This window comes from Sus scrofa, chromosome 6 (genome assembly GCF_000003025.6).
Source record: "Sus scrofa isolate TJ Tabasco breed Duroc chromosome 6, Sscrofa11.1, whole genome shotgun sequence".
NCBI lineage: Eukaryota > Metazoa > Chordata > Mammalia > Artiodactyla > Suidae > Sus > Sus scrofa.
Window position 1 is genome coordinate 52,857,364 of NC_010448.4, and position 17,412 is coordinate 52,874,775.

The 17,412-nt window shown below is 57.3% G+C and overlaps 1 protein-coding gene across 2 annotated transcripts; it reads left to right on the forward strand.

Annotated features, from left to right (window-relative positions):
• NPAS1 (neuronal PAS domain protein 1) lies at window positions 376-17,378 on the forward strand. 2 transcript variants are annotated; one of them, XM_021094623.1, is made up of 11 exons: window positions 376-512; window positions 915-1,150; window positions 8,763-8,830; window positions 9,106-9,195; window positions 11,211-11,385; window positions 13,268-13,383; window positions 13,548-13,705; window positions 14,246-14,352; window positions 14,826-14,973; window positions 16,180-16,274; window positions 16,800-17,378. In XM_021094623.1, the coding sequence occupies exons 1-11, from the start codon at window positions 391-393 to the stop codon at window positions 17,261-17,263; spliced, it is 1,779 nt and encodes a 592-aa protein (XP_020950282.1). In that variant the 5' UTR covers window positions 376-390; the 3' UTR covers window positions 17,264-17,378. The 2 variants fall into 2 exon arrangements, with proteins under 2 accessions (XP_020950282.1, XP_020950283.1); XM_021094624.1 differs by having other exon boundaries at window positions 14,873-14,973; window positions 16,800-16,923.

A 17,412-nucleotide genomic window follows, 5' to 3' on the forward strand; every position in this document is an offset into this window, starting at 1 on the left:
GCGCGCGGGCCGGTCGGATCCGTATGCGCGCCGCGTGCGCCTATTGGTATGCGGGAGCCGGCCCGGCGCGGGCGTGAGGCGGGCGCGCCGGCGGGCGGCGCGGGGAGGCGGCGGCGGGGCACGTCCTCGCCTTGAGCTTCGCCTCGAGCCCGGCACGGTGAGAGCTGCAGACTGTGTAGCGGGGCCTCCAGGGAGGGGAAACTGAGGCACCAACCAGCCCCAGCGCCTTGACGGGACCCTGAGCCCCACGCGGACCTCGGTTTACCGAGCAGGCGTCCCAGGGCCCCCCTTGAGCACTGAGCTCTGCCTCCGGCTCCTTCCCGCTGCAGGAGACGCGGCTCTCGAGTCCCGCAGGCTGCTCTGAGCCCGCCTGAGCCGGTCCCCGCGGAGATGGCGGCCCCCTACCCCAGCAGTGGTGGCGGAGGCGAAGTCAGGTGCGGGGGAGGTCGCGGCGGCAGCGTCCCGTGGGACTTTCTGCCGGGGCTCGTGGTCAAGGCCCCTCCCGGACCCTGGTGAGCAAAACCCCGCCCCTCGGGCCTTGGCCCCGCCCCTAAGGGAAGAAATTCACACTCTCTGCCCCGCCCACTGGGGGGCTAGAATTTCTTACCCGGAGTTGCTGCTTTACTGCGGTTCGGTAACGCCCATCCCTGGCGTTCTGTTCCGAGCCCCCTTCCTCGGAATTCCTACTACCCAGTACTCTTATCTACCCCCTCTTCCTCTTCCCCAGAATTTAGACCCAAGTTTCTGTCCCCACGGCCGCGCGTAGAAGTCACACTCAGGCTCTGCCCCCACCTGAATCGACCTCCAACGTCCCGCCTCCTGCCCGAGGCCCGGGGAGGCGGGGCTCGCCCCTCCACCCCAGACCCCCGAGCCTGGTGGCTCCTGCTGACGCCCCCTCCGCGCCGCCCGCCCAGCCTGCAGGCGCAGCGCAAGGAGAAGTCCCGGAACGCAGCGCGCTCGCGGCGCGGAAAGGAGAACCTGGAGTTCTTCGAGCTGGCCAAGCTGCTCCCGCTGCCCGGAGCGATCTCCAGCCAGCTGGACAAGGCGTCCATCGTGCGCCTCAGCGTCACCTACCTCCGCCTGCGCCGCTTCGCTGCGCTCGGGGCGCCGCCCTGGGGGCTGCGGACCGCGGGGCCGCCGGCCAGCCTCGGTGAGTGCGCGTGCAAGGGGGCGGGGGTCTCGGCACTCTCCTGGGGGCAGGGGAGCCCTGATCCGAGGTGCGCGCTAGCCCTGCCCTGGTCCTCCCCCGGGAGAGAGTAAGGCATTTGGAGTCAGACCTTTTGTGCGTCCCTATCAGGCGGCTTCTATTATCCAAGCCTCAGTTTATTCATCTGTAAAGCGAGCACACGAGGTGGGGACAATTGCATGACTTCTGGCCTGATCAAGGGCCTGGCCACTCCAGGGATCATACCACTAGCACATGTTATTCGTATTAGGGGAAATGAATCATTATCATCACAGAAGCGACCCGCAGCTCCATGGGCGGGACAGAGGGGACCCAGCCTGAGCTCCCAGCCACGAATGGGCAAGAAACCCCCGCCCTCAGATCCCAGAAGGAACACAGACTCTGGAGTCTGAATGCCCAGTTTGGGAGAGCGGGAAGGAGACAGGATACTATGGCAGGTCAGATGGGGAGCTTCAGAAAGACAGGGGTCCCTGCCCCACTCGGCCGCTCGCCAGTATTGTGATCGCCTCACCTCTCTGTACCTCACTTGTGAAATGGGAATCAGGATGAAGGCCCTCGCCACCACTGCCCACCGCCCTCCCACCCCGGGCTGAGAAGGGGTAATAGGTGTAAGGACCCTCTACACACCTGGCACTGAGTAAACAGTCAATATGTGGCTAGTACTGTTAATGATAGTATCTGCAGGTTTATTGAGCATCTACTATTCTGAGCCCTAGGATCCAGCAGGAAACAAACTGGATAAAGGTCCCTGCCCCAGGCAGGCTGAGGTCCTACTGCCAAGACACAAGATGAAATAAACAAAGAAATGCAATGGATACTATGTAAACCTCTAGACTATGTAAAACAGATATATAGGCAAATATCTCTTTTCCTTATTATTCAGACTTTATTATTGATAGATGTTTCAAAGTGTTATTGTTACTACTTCTATTTCCTATTTTATTGCATTACTCTTATTACTAGAAGAGAGAGAATCATGTTCAGCTGCGAGTGCAGGGGACAGGGACAGGACATCCTGGGCTACTCCCCCACCACCACCAAAGGGTTGTCCTTAGGGTGGGGTTGGAGGGGCTCCAATTCCCCTCCTGCCCCGGTCTCGGGGGGAGGGGAAGAGAAAATAGCATTGATTAAGCTCGCAATAAATCACCATTTAAATTTAAATAATCCGGCTTCCCAGGCGGTAATTAGGCGAATTGACTGGCGCGGAGAGAATGCGGCATTAGCGCCGCTGATTACTGTCATTACGGCGAACAACATGTGCGCTGGCGGGGGATAAACATCTTGTCTATTGTCCCCAAGCCCTGGGGAGAGAAAGGGAGGGGGGACGCGGAGAGAGCCCCGACGGCGTCCTCTCCCCCTGTCTAGCCCCGCTTGCGGGGCCGGGCCATTCGAGGGCCAGGGTCTCGCTGACGTCACAGCGCTGAGAGGACCGACCACCGACCTGAGCAAGCCCCTGCCTGTATGTGGGAAGGGGGACAGGACAGTGTGGGGAGGAGATATTGCGTGGACTCCCTCCCGAACCCCCACACTGAAGAAACCAGGGCATCTCCTGCTCTGCCGGGTCCCCACAAGAGGCCAAGCACCTGCTTCCCAGGTGCAGATGCCAAACTGACCTTGCGACTTAAGTGCCGTGAGAGGGCAAAGCGCTGTGTCTCTGGCTCTCTGAAGAGGAGGGGAGATTCCATATCCTCCTCAAAAATAATAGTAATAATGGAGTTCCCCGGCGGCCTAGTGGTGAAGGATCCAGCATTTTCGCTGCAGCAGCTGGGGGTTTGACCCCTGGCCTGGGAACTTATGCTTGCTTTGTGGGGGGGATAATAATATACATGTCAGGAGCTCCCCTTGTGGCTCAGCAGGTTAAGAACCCAACTAAAATCCATGAGGATGCTGGTTGGATCCCTGGCCTCACTCAGTGGTTTAAGGATCCTGTGTTGCCACAAGCTGCCACATAGGTCCCAGATGTGTTGCTGTGGCCATGGCTAGGCTGGCAGCTGCAGCTCCAGTTTGAGCCCTAGCCTGGAAATTTCCATATGCCTCGGGTGCAGCCCTAAAAAGAAAATAGTAATAATAATTATTATTATTATAATAATTATATACACATCAGACACCATGTTGAGCATGCTACATATTTTTGCTTAATCCTCAAAAATCGTCGGAGGGAGTCAATGCGTGATTCCCATTTTATAGAAGGGGAAAGCAGCTGCAGAGAAGTCAAACTGTTTACCCAAGGTCACACAGCCGGGAAGGGGCCCACCAGGCTCCAAAGTGCACCATCTCAACACCCATACTTGGCAGGTTGGTGGGTCTCCAGGGGTGGGTCCTACCTTGCAGATCTCAGCCTCTCTCTGGGCCTCGCTCTACCATCTGTAAAATGGGAAGAGAGATGCTGAAGTCTAGCCAGAGGGCTCTGAGTCTGGAGAGGAGACCGCCTTGACCTTATATCAGCATTTGTCATTCATTCAACAAATGCCCAATAAATACCATCTCGGGGAGTTCCCGTCGTGGCTCAGTGGTTAACGAATCCAACTAGGAACCATGAGGTTGCGGGTTCAGTCCCTGGCCTTGCTCAGTGGGTTAAGGATCTGGCGTTGCTGTGAGCTGTGGTGTAGGTCCCAGATGCGGCTCGGATCTGGCGTTGCTGTGGCTCTGGTGTAGGCCAGCTGCTACAGCTCTGGCTAGACCGCTAGCCTGGGAACCTCCATATGCCATGGGTGAGGCCCTAGAAAATACAAAACAAATATATATATGTACCATCTCGGTGCCAGGCACAGTTCTAGGTCCTGGAGACACAGCAGAGTACAGGACAAAGTCCTTGTCCTCGAAGGTGGGCGTACAAACCTGGCACAGTAGGCCCCCTGCCCCCACCTCCTGGGTCTCTTCTTACCCCCTCACCCCTTCACTCCCCTCCCCCACTTGGCCCACCTTGTTGTTCAGAGAAGACTGTTCGCACCTCAGGGCCTTTGCACGGGCTCTGCTTCCACCCGGAGCCCCCTTCCCTTAGAATGTGGGCTCTTCAGACAGCCCCCTGCTTCTAGCACTTCCTGCCTTCCTCTCCTGCCTTATTTCTTTCTGTAGTACTTACTGTCATTGATACTCGATATTTCTTTTTTTTTTCTCTTTTGGCTTTTTTTTTTAGGGCCCCACCCATGGCATATGGACGTTCCCAGGCTAGGGAATCAGAACCATAGCTGCTGGCCTATGCCACAGCCACAGCCACACCAGATCCAAGCTGTGTCTGCAACCTACACCACAGCTCTGGGCAACGCCAGATCCTTAACCCACTGAGCGAGGCCAGGATCGAACCCGAAACCTCATGGTTCCTAGTCGGATTCATTTTTGCTGCGCCACGACGGAAACTCTGATACTCTGTATATCTTATTTCTCTTGTTCATTGCATTTCTCTCCTATAGCACCTTGTTTGTTGATCCTAGAACAGTGCCTGGGGCACAGTAAGGGTCACTAAATATTTGTCAGTAACTGTGGAACTGGGAGAGAGGAGAAGGGACATCTTAAGTCACAGATCAAATACAGCCTCTCTGAGAAAGTGGCCTTCGAGCTGAGGCTGGAAGGCAGTGAAGGTGCAAGCTGTGAGAAAAGCTGGAAGTAGAGCCTTCCAGCCTTGGGAAGAGCAAGTGCAAATGTCCTGAGGCAGGGGGTAATCAGTTTGCTGGGTGCAGCCCACAGCCATGAGGTCAGGAGGTCTGGAGAGGGGTAAGTGAGGCAGGAAGTTGTCAGCCGGTCAAGAGGGCCAGGTCTTGCAGGACCTTGTGGGTCATGGGGAGGACTTTGGCTGTCATCCCAAGTGACATGGGAACCAGCGAGGTGGTGGATGTGAGGGCAGAGCAGGGAGTCCAGTGAGGAGGCAGGTGCAGTGGCCCAGGTGGGAGGTGGGGCAGCTAGACCTGGGGGAGGGGTGGGGGGCCATGGGGTTTGAGGTGGTCGGATTCAGGTCAAGCAGTGAGGGTCCAGCCTCTGGACTTGCAGAACCTGGAATGGGCGTGCAGGAAAGAGAGGCTCAAGTGGACGGTAGGGTCACGGTACCGGGCAGGGTTGAGGTTTCCCACAGCAATACCGAGACTAGCTCCAGACTCATCTACTGTGCACCAGCTTTGTGCCATTTTCAGGCATGTACCCCTTCGGCTCTGGCTCTAGACCCATTTCACAGATGCATCTGAGATGAAATGTACCCGCTCCAGTCCTCAGGCTTGCTTCCAGGGAGCAAGGCGCACTCTGATTTTGGCAGGGGGCTGCCTGTCCCAGACTTCCAAAGCCTAATGAAATCCCAGCCCTTCACCCCCCACTAGCAGAGGTTGGGGGCATGGGGTGGGGGCAGCAAATCCCTCAGGGCAGTTGAGAATGGGAGGTGGAGGGGGGGGGCATGTGTGAGGCCTTGGCTTCTCCCCCCCAACCCCCTCTGTGTGTGGAGGAGGAGAATGCTCCAGCAGTCAGGCTCCGATAGGAAACTCAGCAAATGTTTGTTGAATGACTGAATGATGGTTGGGGTTTGGTCTTGAGGAGGGGGCAGGTCTGGGAGTAGTGAAGGGCCCCCTGCTGAATCTGGGGGACACAGTAATTAAGGTGTTTGTGGGAGAGAGGAGGGAACGTGGAGGAGTCGGGGAGTTGGTGGGTGTGGGCGAAGGGGGAAGGCTGGGGGTAATAAGACACACAAGTCAGGGATGGGGACAGACCCAGGGGACAGGAGGGAGCAACAGCAAGTGGTTGAGCCCTCCCCCCTCACACCGCCCATCCCTACGTGCCCATTAACGCTGTTAATTGCAGCCGTTCAGTCTGACCTGGGCTGATCCTGTGAGAGGGAAAATGAAGGAATTAGCAAAAATGACAGGGGAAAATTGCGACAATTAGCTGGCGGCATTGTTCCCGCCTGTCACCCGGCTGGTTCCCGCTGCATCTCCAGGGAGGGGTCCCCGTCAACCCCCCCCATCATTGTTCCTGGAGCTCCAGGTGGGGGTGGACAAGGGTGTGAACAGCCGGGAGGGTGTCGGGGTGCTCCTGGGGGAAAGGAGGTGGAGCCTAGACCTTAGGGGGTTGGGAGCAGGGGGCTCCCGATTTGGGGGAGGGGGCGGTGTTTTGCCGCCTGGTGTTTTGATGGTCTGGAGATAACAATAGCAATCTCGCTGTTAACACTGATCCCAGCTCCATGTTTCAGAGCACCTGCTGCGTGCAGGCTGGTGCGGGGGGAGGGTGCGGGGGGGGGGCCTTTCTGTTCCTAAGCCGATGTTGAACGCCTCTGCGTGGTCAGCCGCATCTTAGTGAACCCTTTTTTTTCCCCTTGGCTGCACTCACTGCATATGGCAGTTCCCCGGCCAGGGGTCGAACCCACCCCACAGCAGTGACAACATCAGATCCTTAACCCACTGAGCCACCAGGGAACTCCTTGGCAAACCGTCTTGACAGAGGAGGAACCTGAGGCACAGGGAAATGAAGGCACGGGTCCCAGGGCACACAGTTGGGGAGGAAGAGCTCTTGACATCAGACCTGGACCCTCAGCCCTGCAGAAGCCAGGCGCTTGGGGACCCTCAAAATCACTGGCTTCCCAATTTGGGCACGGACCCCTTGAGGGGTTCGTCCTCTGCAGAGTCAGGGAAGGGATCTTGGGTGGGAAGAGGGTCCAGGAACGCAGAGCCTCTGCCCACACCCGGCGTGCCTGTCCAGAGAGCTCTGCTCCTGGCTGAGGGGGGAGGGGTTGGGCTGTGTCTCTGCCTCCATCTCTGTCACCATCTCTGTTGTCCTCCTGACACGTTCTCTGGATCTGTCTCTGTGCATGTCTTTCCCTCTGTCCGTCCAGCTCTTTATGTCTCTCTGTACCTACTTCTGTCTCAATTTCTCTGGGTCCATATATGCCTCTGTCCCTGTCTCTTTCTTTTTTAAAAATTTTATTGGGGAGTTCCCGTTGTGGCTCAGCGGTAACGAACCCGACTAGTATCCATGGAGGTCATAGGTTCGATCCCTGGCCTCACTCAGTGGGTCGAGGATCTGACACCGCCGTGAGCTGTGCTCTAGGTTGCAAATGTGGCTCGGATCCCCCCAGCAGCTGCAGCTCTGATTGGACCCCTAGCCTGGGAACCTCCATATGCTGCAGCTATGGCTCTAAAAAGCAATAAATAAATAAATAAATAGGAGTTCCCTAGCAGAAACAAATCTGTGCGCTGTGGTGTAGGTCGAAGACACGGCTTGGCTCTGGCATGGCTGTGGCTGTGGCATAGGTCGGCAACTGTAGCTCCGATTCCACCTCTAGCCTGGGAACCTCCATATGCTGCAGATGCGGCCCTAAAAAGACAAACGACAAAAATCCATAAGTACAATGAAATAAACTGTGCCATTCAGTGGTGATTAGCACAACATTGTGCAACCAGCACTTCTGTCTGGTTCCAAAGCCTGTTCATCACCCTGCAAAAACCCTGTGCCCACTGGCACTCCCTTCCCAACTCCTCTTGTCCCTGCCCCAGCCCCTGGCAGGCCCTGGCTAATCTGCTTTAGGCCTCTGCATTTGCCTATTCTGGACATTCAGATGAATGGAATTCTACCGTCTGTGGCCTCATGATTCCAGCTTCCTTCACCACCATGTTTTCTTTTTTCTTTTCTTTCTTTTTTTTTTTTTTTCTTTTTAGGGCCACACCCACGACATATGAAAGTTCCCAGGCTAAGGGTCCAATCAGAGCTGTAGCTGCCAGCCTACACCACAGCCACAGCCACAACCACATCAGATCTGAGCCACGTCTACAACCTACACCACAGCTCAAGGCAATGCCAGATCCTTAACCCATAGAGTGAGGCCAGGGATCAAACCTGCATCCTCATGGATGCTAGTTGTGTTCCTTTTTTTTTTTTGGACTTTTTGCCTTTCCTAGTACCGCTCCCACGGCATGTGGAAGTTCCCAGGCTAGGGGTCTAATTGGAGCTGTAGCTGTTGGCCTACGCCAGAGCCACAGCAACGCGGGATCTGAGCCGCGTCTGCAACCTACACAACAGGTCACGGCAATGCTGGATCCTTAACCCACTGAGCAAGGCTAAGGATCAAACCCGCAACCTCATGGTTCCTAGTTGGATTCGTTAACCACTGAGCCACGATGGGAACTCTGCTAGTTGTGTTCTTAACCCACTGAGCCACAACAGGAACTCCCCATGCCATCTTTTTGGTTCTTCACAGCACTGACCGCAAATGATAATTCTGTATTTGTTAGTTTTTTGCTCTTTTTTAATCTGCCTTGGCTTGGGTGCCTTGTGAGGGCAGGACTGGGCTGTCTTGGTCACCTCTGTGTCCCCAGCACTACTTAGTGCAGGGCCTGGCACATTGCTGGGGGGAAAGGAGTCTGCTGAATGACTGAAATGGGTGAATGAATGAAGGAATGAGTCCCTTTCTGTGTTCCCTAGTTTCTCTCTGTATGTTCTCCCCACCTCTGCCCAAACCCCAGGCCTCTCCCTGAGAGCATCCAGGGCCTCCCCCAAGATGGTTACAGGACTGGGCGGAAGAGAGATATGTAGCCTGAGGGCCTGCCCAGAAGGCCAGGGGTCAAACCAACAGGACCCGGCCTCACCCCTCCCTCTCCCACCCCAGGCCGCAGGGGCCCCGTGGCGCTGGTCTCTGAGATCTTCGAGCAGCACCTGGGAGGACACATCCTGCAGGTGAGGCCGCTTCCCCGCCTGCTGCTTCTTGCTGCCACCTGGTGGCCGCCTCTGAAAAAGGCACCCTTTCCTCTTGCATTGGCTCCCTAGGGAGCCCGGGAACCGGGCGGGGGGCGGGGGGCAGAATGCCCTGCTCCCCTCCTGCCTGCTCCTCCCAGCGCCACTGAAGCTCCTTACCCCGAAATAATCCTTCCTTGGCGGAGATGCAGATTTCCGAGAGCCTTTTACAGATACCAGGCCCTCCTCTCCCCGTCCCCTGTCTCTCCCCACTCTAGTCCCTGGATGGCTTCGTGTTTGCCTTGAACCAGGAAGGGAAGTTCCTCTACATCTCAGAGACGGTCTCCATTTATCTGGGTCTCTCACAGGTAAGGGGCTGGCTCCGCGCCCTTGGCGACCCTCCTCTCTCCTGGCCTCACCATACCAGCGTGAAAAACGGACTGCATCTTTGGTTCCCAAGTGCATTCCTTGGAACCCCACATGGCACCGAATAGGGCTCCTCCTCTGTTTTTTGTTTTTTAGGGCCATACCCGTGGCATATGGAAGTTCCCAGGCTAGAGGTTGAATCGGACCTGCAGTTGCGGACTTATACCACCGCTCATGGCAACGGTGGATTCTTAACCCACTGAGCGAAGCCAGTGATGGAACCCACATTCTCATGGATACTAGTCGAGTTCGTTACCACTGAGCCACAACGGGAACTCCCCCGCCCCCACCTTTCCTTTTTTTTTTTTTAAGAGGAGGGTTCTTCAATTACCAGGTGAATTTGCCAATGAGTAGCTGCCACGTGTACTGTATTTACCAAAATGTCTTTCTTCTTAAACTTAAAAGATTACAGCTGTGCATATCAGCAGGGCTTAGGTTTTGCAGCTTGGAAGATTTTCTGTGGGATTTTAGTTGACTGGCTTGCGTTTTGCCTTTATTGCAGCCCATTCTTTCTGCCCCAGCTTCTGCAGCTGGTGGCTGGAATACAAAAGGAGGGCAAGGAGAAGCCAATAGCCCCCATCTCCGGAGTCCCTGGCTCCTTGTGGCATTTTAGGCCTTGCCAATCCGATAAATACAAATTGCTGTCAACTTTTGTCGTTTTTACAAAGATTTTTGACAAGTGGAAAATGTACAGAAAATACCTTGCGTTGGCATTTGGCTTTCGTGAACAGCTCTTCAGTGAGTTGTGGGCGATTCCTGGAGGAGGAGGAGCCTGAAGGAAGACTAGAAACCGAGGCAGGGAGGAAGAGGGAACGGCTTGACGACGCGGGAGGGGGAGGGGTTAACGAGGGGGAGGAGTTCAGAGGGGTGACCAGTAGGGGGAGCCCGTGACCCCCAAGCCCAGGGGCCGTGGGAGCCCCGGGTTTCTGAGAGGAGGCGGGCCACGACCAGGTGAGTCACATATGGAAGAGGATGGTTGTGGGGCCAAAGGCCAAAAGGATGCGGGGGTGGGGGGGAGCTGAACGCAGCAGCGGGAAGACGGAGGCTGGGGTGGCCGGACTCGGAAGGTGTGGCGGTAGGAGGGCTGCTGTGAGAAATTCAAGGGGTGAACTGAATATAAAAAGTCGGTCTGATTAAAAGATTCTAACTCTTTAAAGAGTTTGAAAGCCATTCCGCTGCTTGTGTCCTGATTTCCATTCCTGCTGGGACATCCTGTGAGTCATTTCAGGGCGCAGCTGATCGGCTGTATGGGGGTGACAGTGAGTAAGCAGGAGCTGGGGAAATGGAGGCTATTGCACCCCAATCCCACCCCCCTACACAGCTTCCTAATGCTGTAGACAGAGGCAGAAAATCCTGTTTGTTTGTTTTAGCTGCCCCACAGCATATGGAGTTCCTGGGCCAGGGATCAAATCTTGAGCCACAGTTGCGACCTAGGCTGCAGCTGCAGCAGTGCTGGATCCTTAACCCACCGTGCCAGGCCGGGGATCTAACCTGCTCCTGATCCCCTTGCACTAGAACTCCGAGAAAATCCCTTATTATCACTGGATTTGATAATTTGAGAGTTTTGTAATTTTCTTTTAAAAGGTTAAAAAAAATTTTTCTGGGAGCTCAGTGGGTTACAAAACCGACTAGTAGCCATGAGGATGCTGGTTGGATTCCTGGCCTCGCTCAGTGGGTGAAGGATCCGAGGTGGTTGTGAGCTGTGGGGTACGGTCACCTGGGATCTGGCGGGGCTGTGGCTGTGGCGTGGGCCGGCAGCTGCAGCTCCGATTGGCCCCCTAGCCCGGGAACTTCCATATGCTGCAGGTGTGTCTGTAAAAAAGAAAAAAAAAATCAAATAAATGCATAACACCGGTATGAGACACACCTGCATGTAGGTGAGCCTGAGGCAGAGCAGTTGGGCAGGTGACTGCGCGCGCACCTCACACCTCCCTGCATGTCCCTCCTTCGCCGGCAGGTGGAGCTGACGGGCAGCAGCGTCTTCGACTACATCCATCCCGGGGACCACTCTGAGGTGCTGGAGCAACTGGGGCTGCGGGCGCCGACCTCCGGGCCCCCCACCCCACCCTCCGTCCCCTCATCTTCCTCCTCCTCCTCATCGTCCTCCTCGTTTGCGGATACCCCTGAGATTGGTAATTCCCAGGGCCCCCAAAGAATGAGGCCTGAGGGTATATCCGGGAGGCTGGGTAGAAGTTCTCCAAGAATGTCTCGTTTATCCAAAAAGCGCCCTTGCTAGAGTTGTGCAGAGCAAGTTTTTGTAAAACGAACCAGAGTCTAAATTGAGGCAACTTCCTAAAGTTGCTTAAGCGCCCTAAAATTGCCTGGATCCCCAAGATTTGAGCTTTAGAAAGACCCCTCTGGCTGCTGAGTGGAGGTGAGCGCCTGTGGGTGATGGCTGGAACCAGGCTTTGGTAAATAATAATAATGCATCAGAATCCCTTTGTGACTTAGCGGGTTAAGGACCCGATGTTGCTCTGTGAGGATGCAGGTTTGATCCCTGGCCTCGCTCAGTGGGTTAAGGATCGGCATTGCAGCAAGCTGCGGCTCAGATCCAGTGTGACATAGCCCTCAGCTGCAGCTCCAATTTGACCCCTAGCCATGGAACTTCCATATGCCACCGGTGTGGCTGTTAAAATAATAATTAAAAAACATTTTCTTTAAAGCATGCTTATTGGGCATTTGCATGGACCCTGCCTTACCTACTTTATTAAATCCCCAACCACAATCCCACGAAGCAGGAACTATGACTATCTCCATTTTATAGAGGAGAAACCTGAGCAACAGCACAGAGAGGTTAAGTGTTCCAGGTCACACAGCTGTAAGCAGTTGAGCTGGGCTCCAGCTCAGGTTTAGTCTCTGGCCTCTGGCTCCAGGGTCTCTGCTTCTGCTTCCTCTTCTTCCTCTTCTTCTTTTTGTCTTTTTAAGGCCACACCCAAGGCATATGGGAGTTCTTATGCTAGGGATCGAATCAAAGCTGTAGCTGCCAGCCTACACCACAGCCACAGCTTAATGCACTGAGTGAGGCCAGGGATCTAGCCCGAATCCTCATGGATACTGGTCAGGTTCATTACTGCTGGGCCACAACGGGAAGTCCAGGTTCTGTGCCTCTAACCTTCCTCTCCAGGGGAAAAGTCCACTCCTTGTTGGGGAAGGAAGATGGTGGAGACTACCCTGAAAGTTCCTTCCGCTCTGAGTTATTGGGGGATTGAGTTTAACTTTCCCATAAATTGGCTTTTCTTAGGTGGGGTTTGCTTAATAACAAAACCACCTGAGCTGTCAGCTGTGCTTACAAGATTGAGATGTTTGTGACACATGTGGGAGTTGGGCGGAGCATGATTATATTTATACCTAAAATTGAGGCACGGGGTGATCTGGATGTGAACATATTTAAAAGATTTCATGGGATTTATAGAATAATCTGCCTTTGCGAGTCCTATTTGTTGCTGTAGCCTGAGCACCCACTCTGTGCTCGGCTGTGTGCTGGGCAGGGCTGGGACACTGTAGTGACAAGACCAGAACCACCCTTCTAGATCTCATGGTCCAATGGGGGAGACTGAGCTGTTTGCTCCCAGGCAGTGATGACCTAGAGTGGGCAGGGCTGGGGCAGGAGACACCAGAGGGGTGTCTGACACAGCCTGGCCATCAGGGAGGGTTTCCCCCAGAGATCTGACCCCAGACCTGGAGGTTGAAGCGAGAGATGATGTCAGCAGGAGGCAGTTCTTGCTAAAGTCTTAAGCCAGAGTGAGGAGGAGCTGGGCTTCTTCCCAAGGGTACTAGGAAGCTATGGCAGGTTCAGGGCAAAGGAGGGATAGAGTCAGATCCTGTAGAAAGAGCTGGCCTGGTGCTGCTGGCAGGGGACATTAGCGAATGATGTCCGGGAGCTTGTAGAACCATTAGGTTGGTCTGAGTAACTGTGGCCATGACCCTGTGTCTGGATACCTGTGCAGAGGGTGGGCGGTGGCTTGTGTGTGCCCTCTTTGGGACCCCATAACCTTCCTTCACTCTCCGCCCCAGAGGCCAGCCCCACGGAGATGTCCCCCTCCTCCCGGGTGCAGGAGCGCTCTTTCTTCATCCGCATGAAATCCACTCTCACCAAGAGGGGGCTGCACGTCAAAGCCTCGGGGTACAAGGTGGGTGTGAGCTCTCGGCTCCAGCCTCTGGCCCCCGCGCCGGTGTCTGGCCGGAGGAGAGCCTGCACCACTGCCAGCTCTGCCGCGGTGCATCGGAGCCCGGGGATGAGGGCCAGAGCCTCCCGCCGGCCTTGCCCTCCTGCAACCGCGCCCGCCGCCTGCAGGTCATCCACGTGACGGGCCGCCTTCGGGCCCGCGCCCTGGGTCTCGTGGCCCTGGGTCACACGTTGCCCCCGGCCCCCCTGGCTGAGCTGCCGCTACACGGACACATGATCGTCTTCCGACTCAGCCTGGGTCTCACCATCCTTGCTTGTGAGAGCAGGTACCGGGATTGAGGGCTGAGGCGGGCGGACGGAGCACGGGGGCGGGGGGGGGGGGGGGGGGGAAGAGAAGAGACTCGGGGGCGGGGCCTCCGGGATGGAGGCGGGGCTGCGCCCGGGCCCGCCCTTCGCGGAGCCGCTTTGCAGAGCTCCCTCTTCCCTGATCCTATTTCTCTCTGCCCATCTCGGCCTCACATCTCTTATCTACTGCATCCACCCCCGGCCCCCGCCTCCACGCAGTGGGGTGGGGGGATTGGAGACGGGAATTAAATAGTGAAAGTCTCCAAGCTCTGAGCGCCTCTGGAGTGCCCGGGGCCACCACCCCCCTCAGGAGTGCCATCTGCTTGAATGCCGGTGGAGGGCTGCCTTAGGAGGGACAATATTATAAGCCTTCTCATGCCCACTTCACAGAAGGAAAAACCGAGCACTCCAGAGCGAGGGTTTAGACCCTGGGCGATTCCAGAGCCAAGTTCTGCTTCTTTCTCCCCACCCCACCGTCTCGGACCCCTTCCCCTCTCCTCTCTGTTGCCCCCTGACCTCAGAGTCAGCGACCACATGGACCTGGGGCCCTCGGAGCTAGTGGGCCGCAGCTGCTACCAGTTTGTCCACGGACAGGATGCGACCAGGATCCGCCAAAGCCACCTGGACCGTGAGAACCCCCCCGACCTGAGCATCCCCACTGCGCCGCTCCCGGGAAGTCCTCTGGGGCTGACCACAGCCCCTCGTGCTGCCAGGGGGTTCGGTTCAGCACAGGAAGAGCAGCGAGACTCTGAGCAACGGCTCAGGACATGGGGGGTGGGCAGTGAGGGGGACCGTGGGGTCCTTCTGACCCACCCTTTAACATCCAGGGGCCTGGAGGCGGGGTTACCGCTCCGTCTTCCTGACGCGTGCTCTCTGTCTCCCTCTCTGCACTTGGTCCTTCTTCTCTCCCCGCCCTCTCCCCTGCCCTGACCTGCCCTGACCTGCCCTGCCCTGCCCTGCCCTCCGCTCCGGCCCCCTCTGCCATCTCCCTGCCCCCTCCCTCCCCCTGCCTGTCTCTCCCTGTTTCCCTGTCTCTCTGTCCGTCTCACCCCATCCCGCCCCATCCCTCCTGGTCTCTCCCGCTCCCTGGGCGGGGCCCAGTGCTGGACAAGGGGCAGGTGATGACCGGTTACTACCGTTGGCTGCAGCGCGCTGGGGGCTTCGTGTGGCTGCAGTCTGTGGCCACTGTGGCCGTGAGTGGGAAGAGCCCTGGAGAGCGCCACGTGCTCTGGGTCAGCTACGTGCTCAGGTGAGGGTTGCGCCCCCTTCCTCTCCCCCAGGGAGCTCGGAGCTCCCTCCAGAAGACTCTGACAACTCCCCTCACCTTCAGGTGGGGGCTCTTCGAGGAGGGCTTACTAGAAAAGGACAAGCCGGGGGGGGGGGGGGTAGAGGACACAAAGGGGAACGGGGTCTAGGGAGAGTACAAGCCTGGAGGCGGAATGACCTTGCTTGCAGGGGGACAGGGGGAGAGGGACCACCTTCCAGGGAGAAAGAGGCAGCTGCCAAGTGGTCTCGGGCCTCGGTTGATTCCGGGGCACTGGGGAGCCGTGGCAGGCCCTTACCAAGGGAGGGCCACCACAGAGCAGAGCAGCTGATGGCAAGAACTAGAGGTGGGGGAGTTCCTGCCATGACTCAGCCGGGAACGAATCTGACAAGCATCCATGAGGACATAGGTTCGATCCCTGGCCTTGCTCAGGGGGTTAAGGATTTGACGTGGCTGTGGCGTAGGCTGGCAGCTACAGCTCCAATTCGACCCCTAGCCTGGAACTTCCATATGCCTTGGATGTGGCCCTAAAAAGACAAAAGAACCTAGAGGTGGCGAGGGATTCTGGGCTGAGGACACGGCCCAGGCAGAGGCTCCTCAGCCGGTCCCATCTGAGGAACTAAAGGTAGTGCTTCGGGCTGAGGGAAGCTGAGGACGACCACAGGGGCAGTGAGGGGAGGGTCAGAACTGGAGAGTCACAGTCAGATATGCTTTTTGGAAAGACCACTCTGGCTGCCATGATGAGGGTGGTCTTGGGGACAAGACTGGGGCCAGGAGGCTGGGGGCAGGTCCTGGGACATGCCAGTTGGTACAGGTGGGGTAGGGGAGACGGCCCTCTGGCCTTCTCTGGCTTTGCCAGGCCTGGAGCAGGAGGCTTGGAAGGAAGATGCTGAGGTCAGATGAGCATGAAGGGACACTTACGTGTCACATCTAGGAGGCCACAGGCAGCAAAGATCTGGCCTCGAGATGGGGTCAAGTTGGGCTAGAAGCCAACTTGGAGTGTGGGGGCCAGTGATGTGGCCTGAGTGCCCCCAGTGGGGGCTCGCCATTCACCTTGGGGGTGGGGTATCTATCCTCAGATGGGGAGGGGAAGTCTATACTCACAAGACATGCAGCCAGGAGGGGGTCTCCCCTTACCAGAGGCTGAAAGGCCTGGGACCCCAGTTCCCAATCCCATCTGTCTTGTTCCAGCCAAGCCGAGGCAGGGGAGACACCTCTGGACGCCTTTCAGCTTCCGGCCAGCTTGGCCTGTGAGGACGCGTCCAGCCCGGAGCCAGAGCCCACAGGTGAGCCCCACCTCTTACCCCAGCCCCTGGGAGGCTCCGAGCAGCCTCTGGGACCTGTGCTGTGTGGTAGGAAAGCCACTTACAGTAAAATTAAAATTCCATTTGATTGGTCGTACTGGCCGCATTTGAAGAGCCCTGTAGCCAGAGGTGGCCAGATCTAGGGAACATTTGTCCTTGAAGGAAGTCCTGTGGGACAGCCTGGGTCCAGGCCAGTCTCTCAGTCCCAGTCCCCTGACATCTGGGGCCTGATCACGCCCTGCAGTGGGGGCTGTCCTTGGCACCATATGGCATTTAGCAGCATCTCTGATGTCTACCCGCCAGAGTCCAGGAGCAGCCTCCTCCCCAGTTGTGACAACCATAAAGGTCTCCAGATCTTGCCAAATGTCCCCTGAGGGGACAAAACCACCCCAGCAGCGACCCTGGGGTCTAGACCACTGAGCACAGCTCCATTCCACCAACTGGAAGACCAAGGACCAGGGCTGTGCCCACACGCGGTGGCGCCCCCTCAGCATCTTCCTCTTGCAGAGCCGGAGCCTCCAGTGGAAGGAAAGCAGGCCGCCCCCCGGGAGGAGGAGGAGGCCCCCCAGCCCCGGGGCAAAGCCATCAAAATGGAGCCCAGCCCCCAGGAGCCTGAAGACCGGGAGGACAGTGGGGATGAGGAGCCCTCGGGCCACCTGGCCCCTCCCAGGCCCGAGTTCACGTCTGTCATCCGGGCAGGGGCCCTGAAGCAGGACCTGGTGGGGCCCTGGAGCCTGACGCCTCCTGGAGACCCCCCACCTTCCCTCCTGCACACGGGCTTCCTGCCGCCCGTCATGCGGGGCCTGTGCGCCCCGGGCACCATCCGCTACGGCCCGGCCGAGCTGGGCCTCGTGTACCCGCACCTGCAGAGGCTGGGTCCCGGCCCCGCGCTCCCCGAGGCCTTCTACCCCGCCCTGGGCCTGCCCTATCCCGGGCCGCTGGGCACCAGGGTGCAGCGCAAGGGGGACTGAAGCCTGGAAAAGGCGCCTGCACAGCCGGACCTGCGGGCAGGTGAGGACCCCAAGGGGGCCAGGCTCTCCGCCCCTGTGAATTAAACGCCGGCGGTGCCCCCGCGGCTCCTCTCTCTCTTCCCGACTTCTCTGCACGGGCCCCCGCCCCT

Excerpts from the sequence above, each read along its gene's own strand:
- NPAS1 (XM_021094623.1), top strand. The coding sequence starts at position 391 with ATGGCGGCCCCCTACCCCAGCAGTGGTGGCGGAGGCGAAGTCAGGTGC. Across the intron at positions 1,151-8,762 it reads GGGGCCGCCGGCCAGCCTCG|GCCGCAGGGGCCCCGTGGCG; the intron begins GTGAGTGCGCGT and ends CTCCCACCCCAG. Across the intron at positions 16,275-16,799 it reads CCCGGAGCCAGAGCCCACAG|AGCCGGAGCCTCCAGTGGAA; the intron begins GTGAGCCCCACC and ends TTCCTCTTGCAG.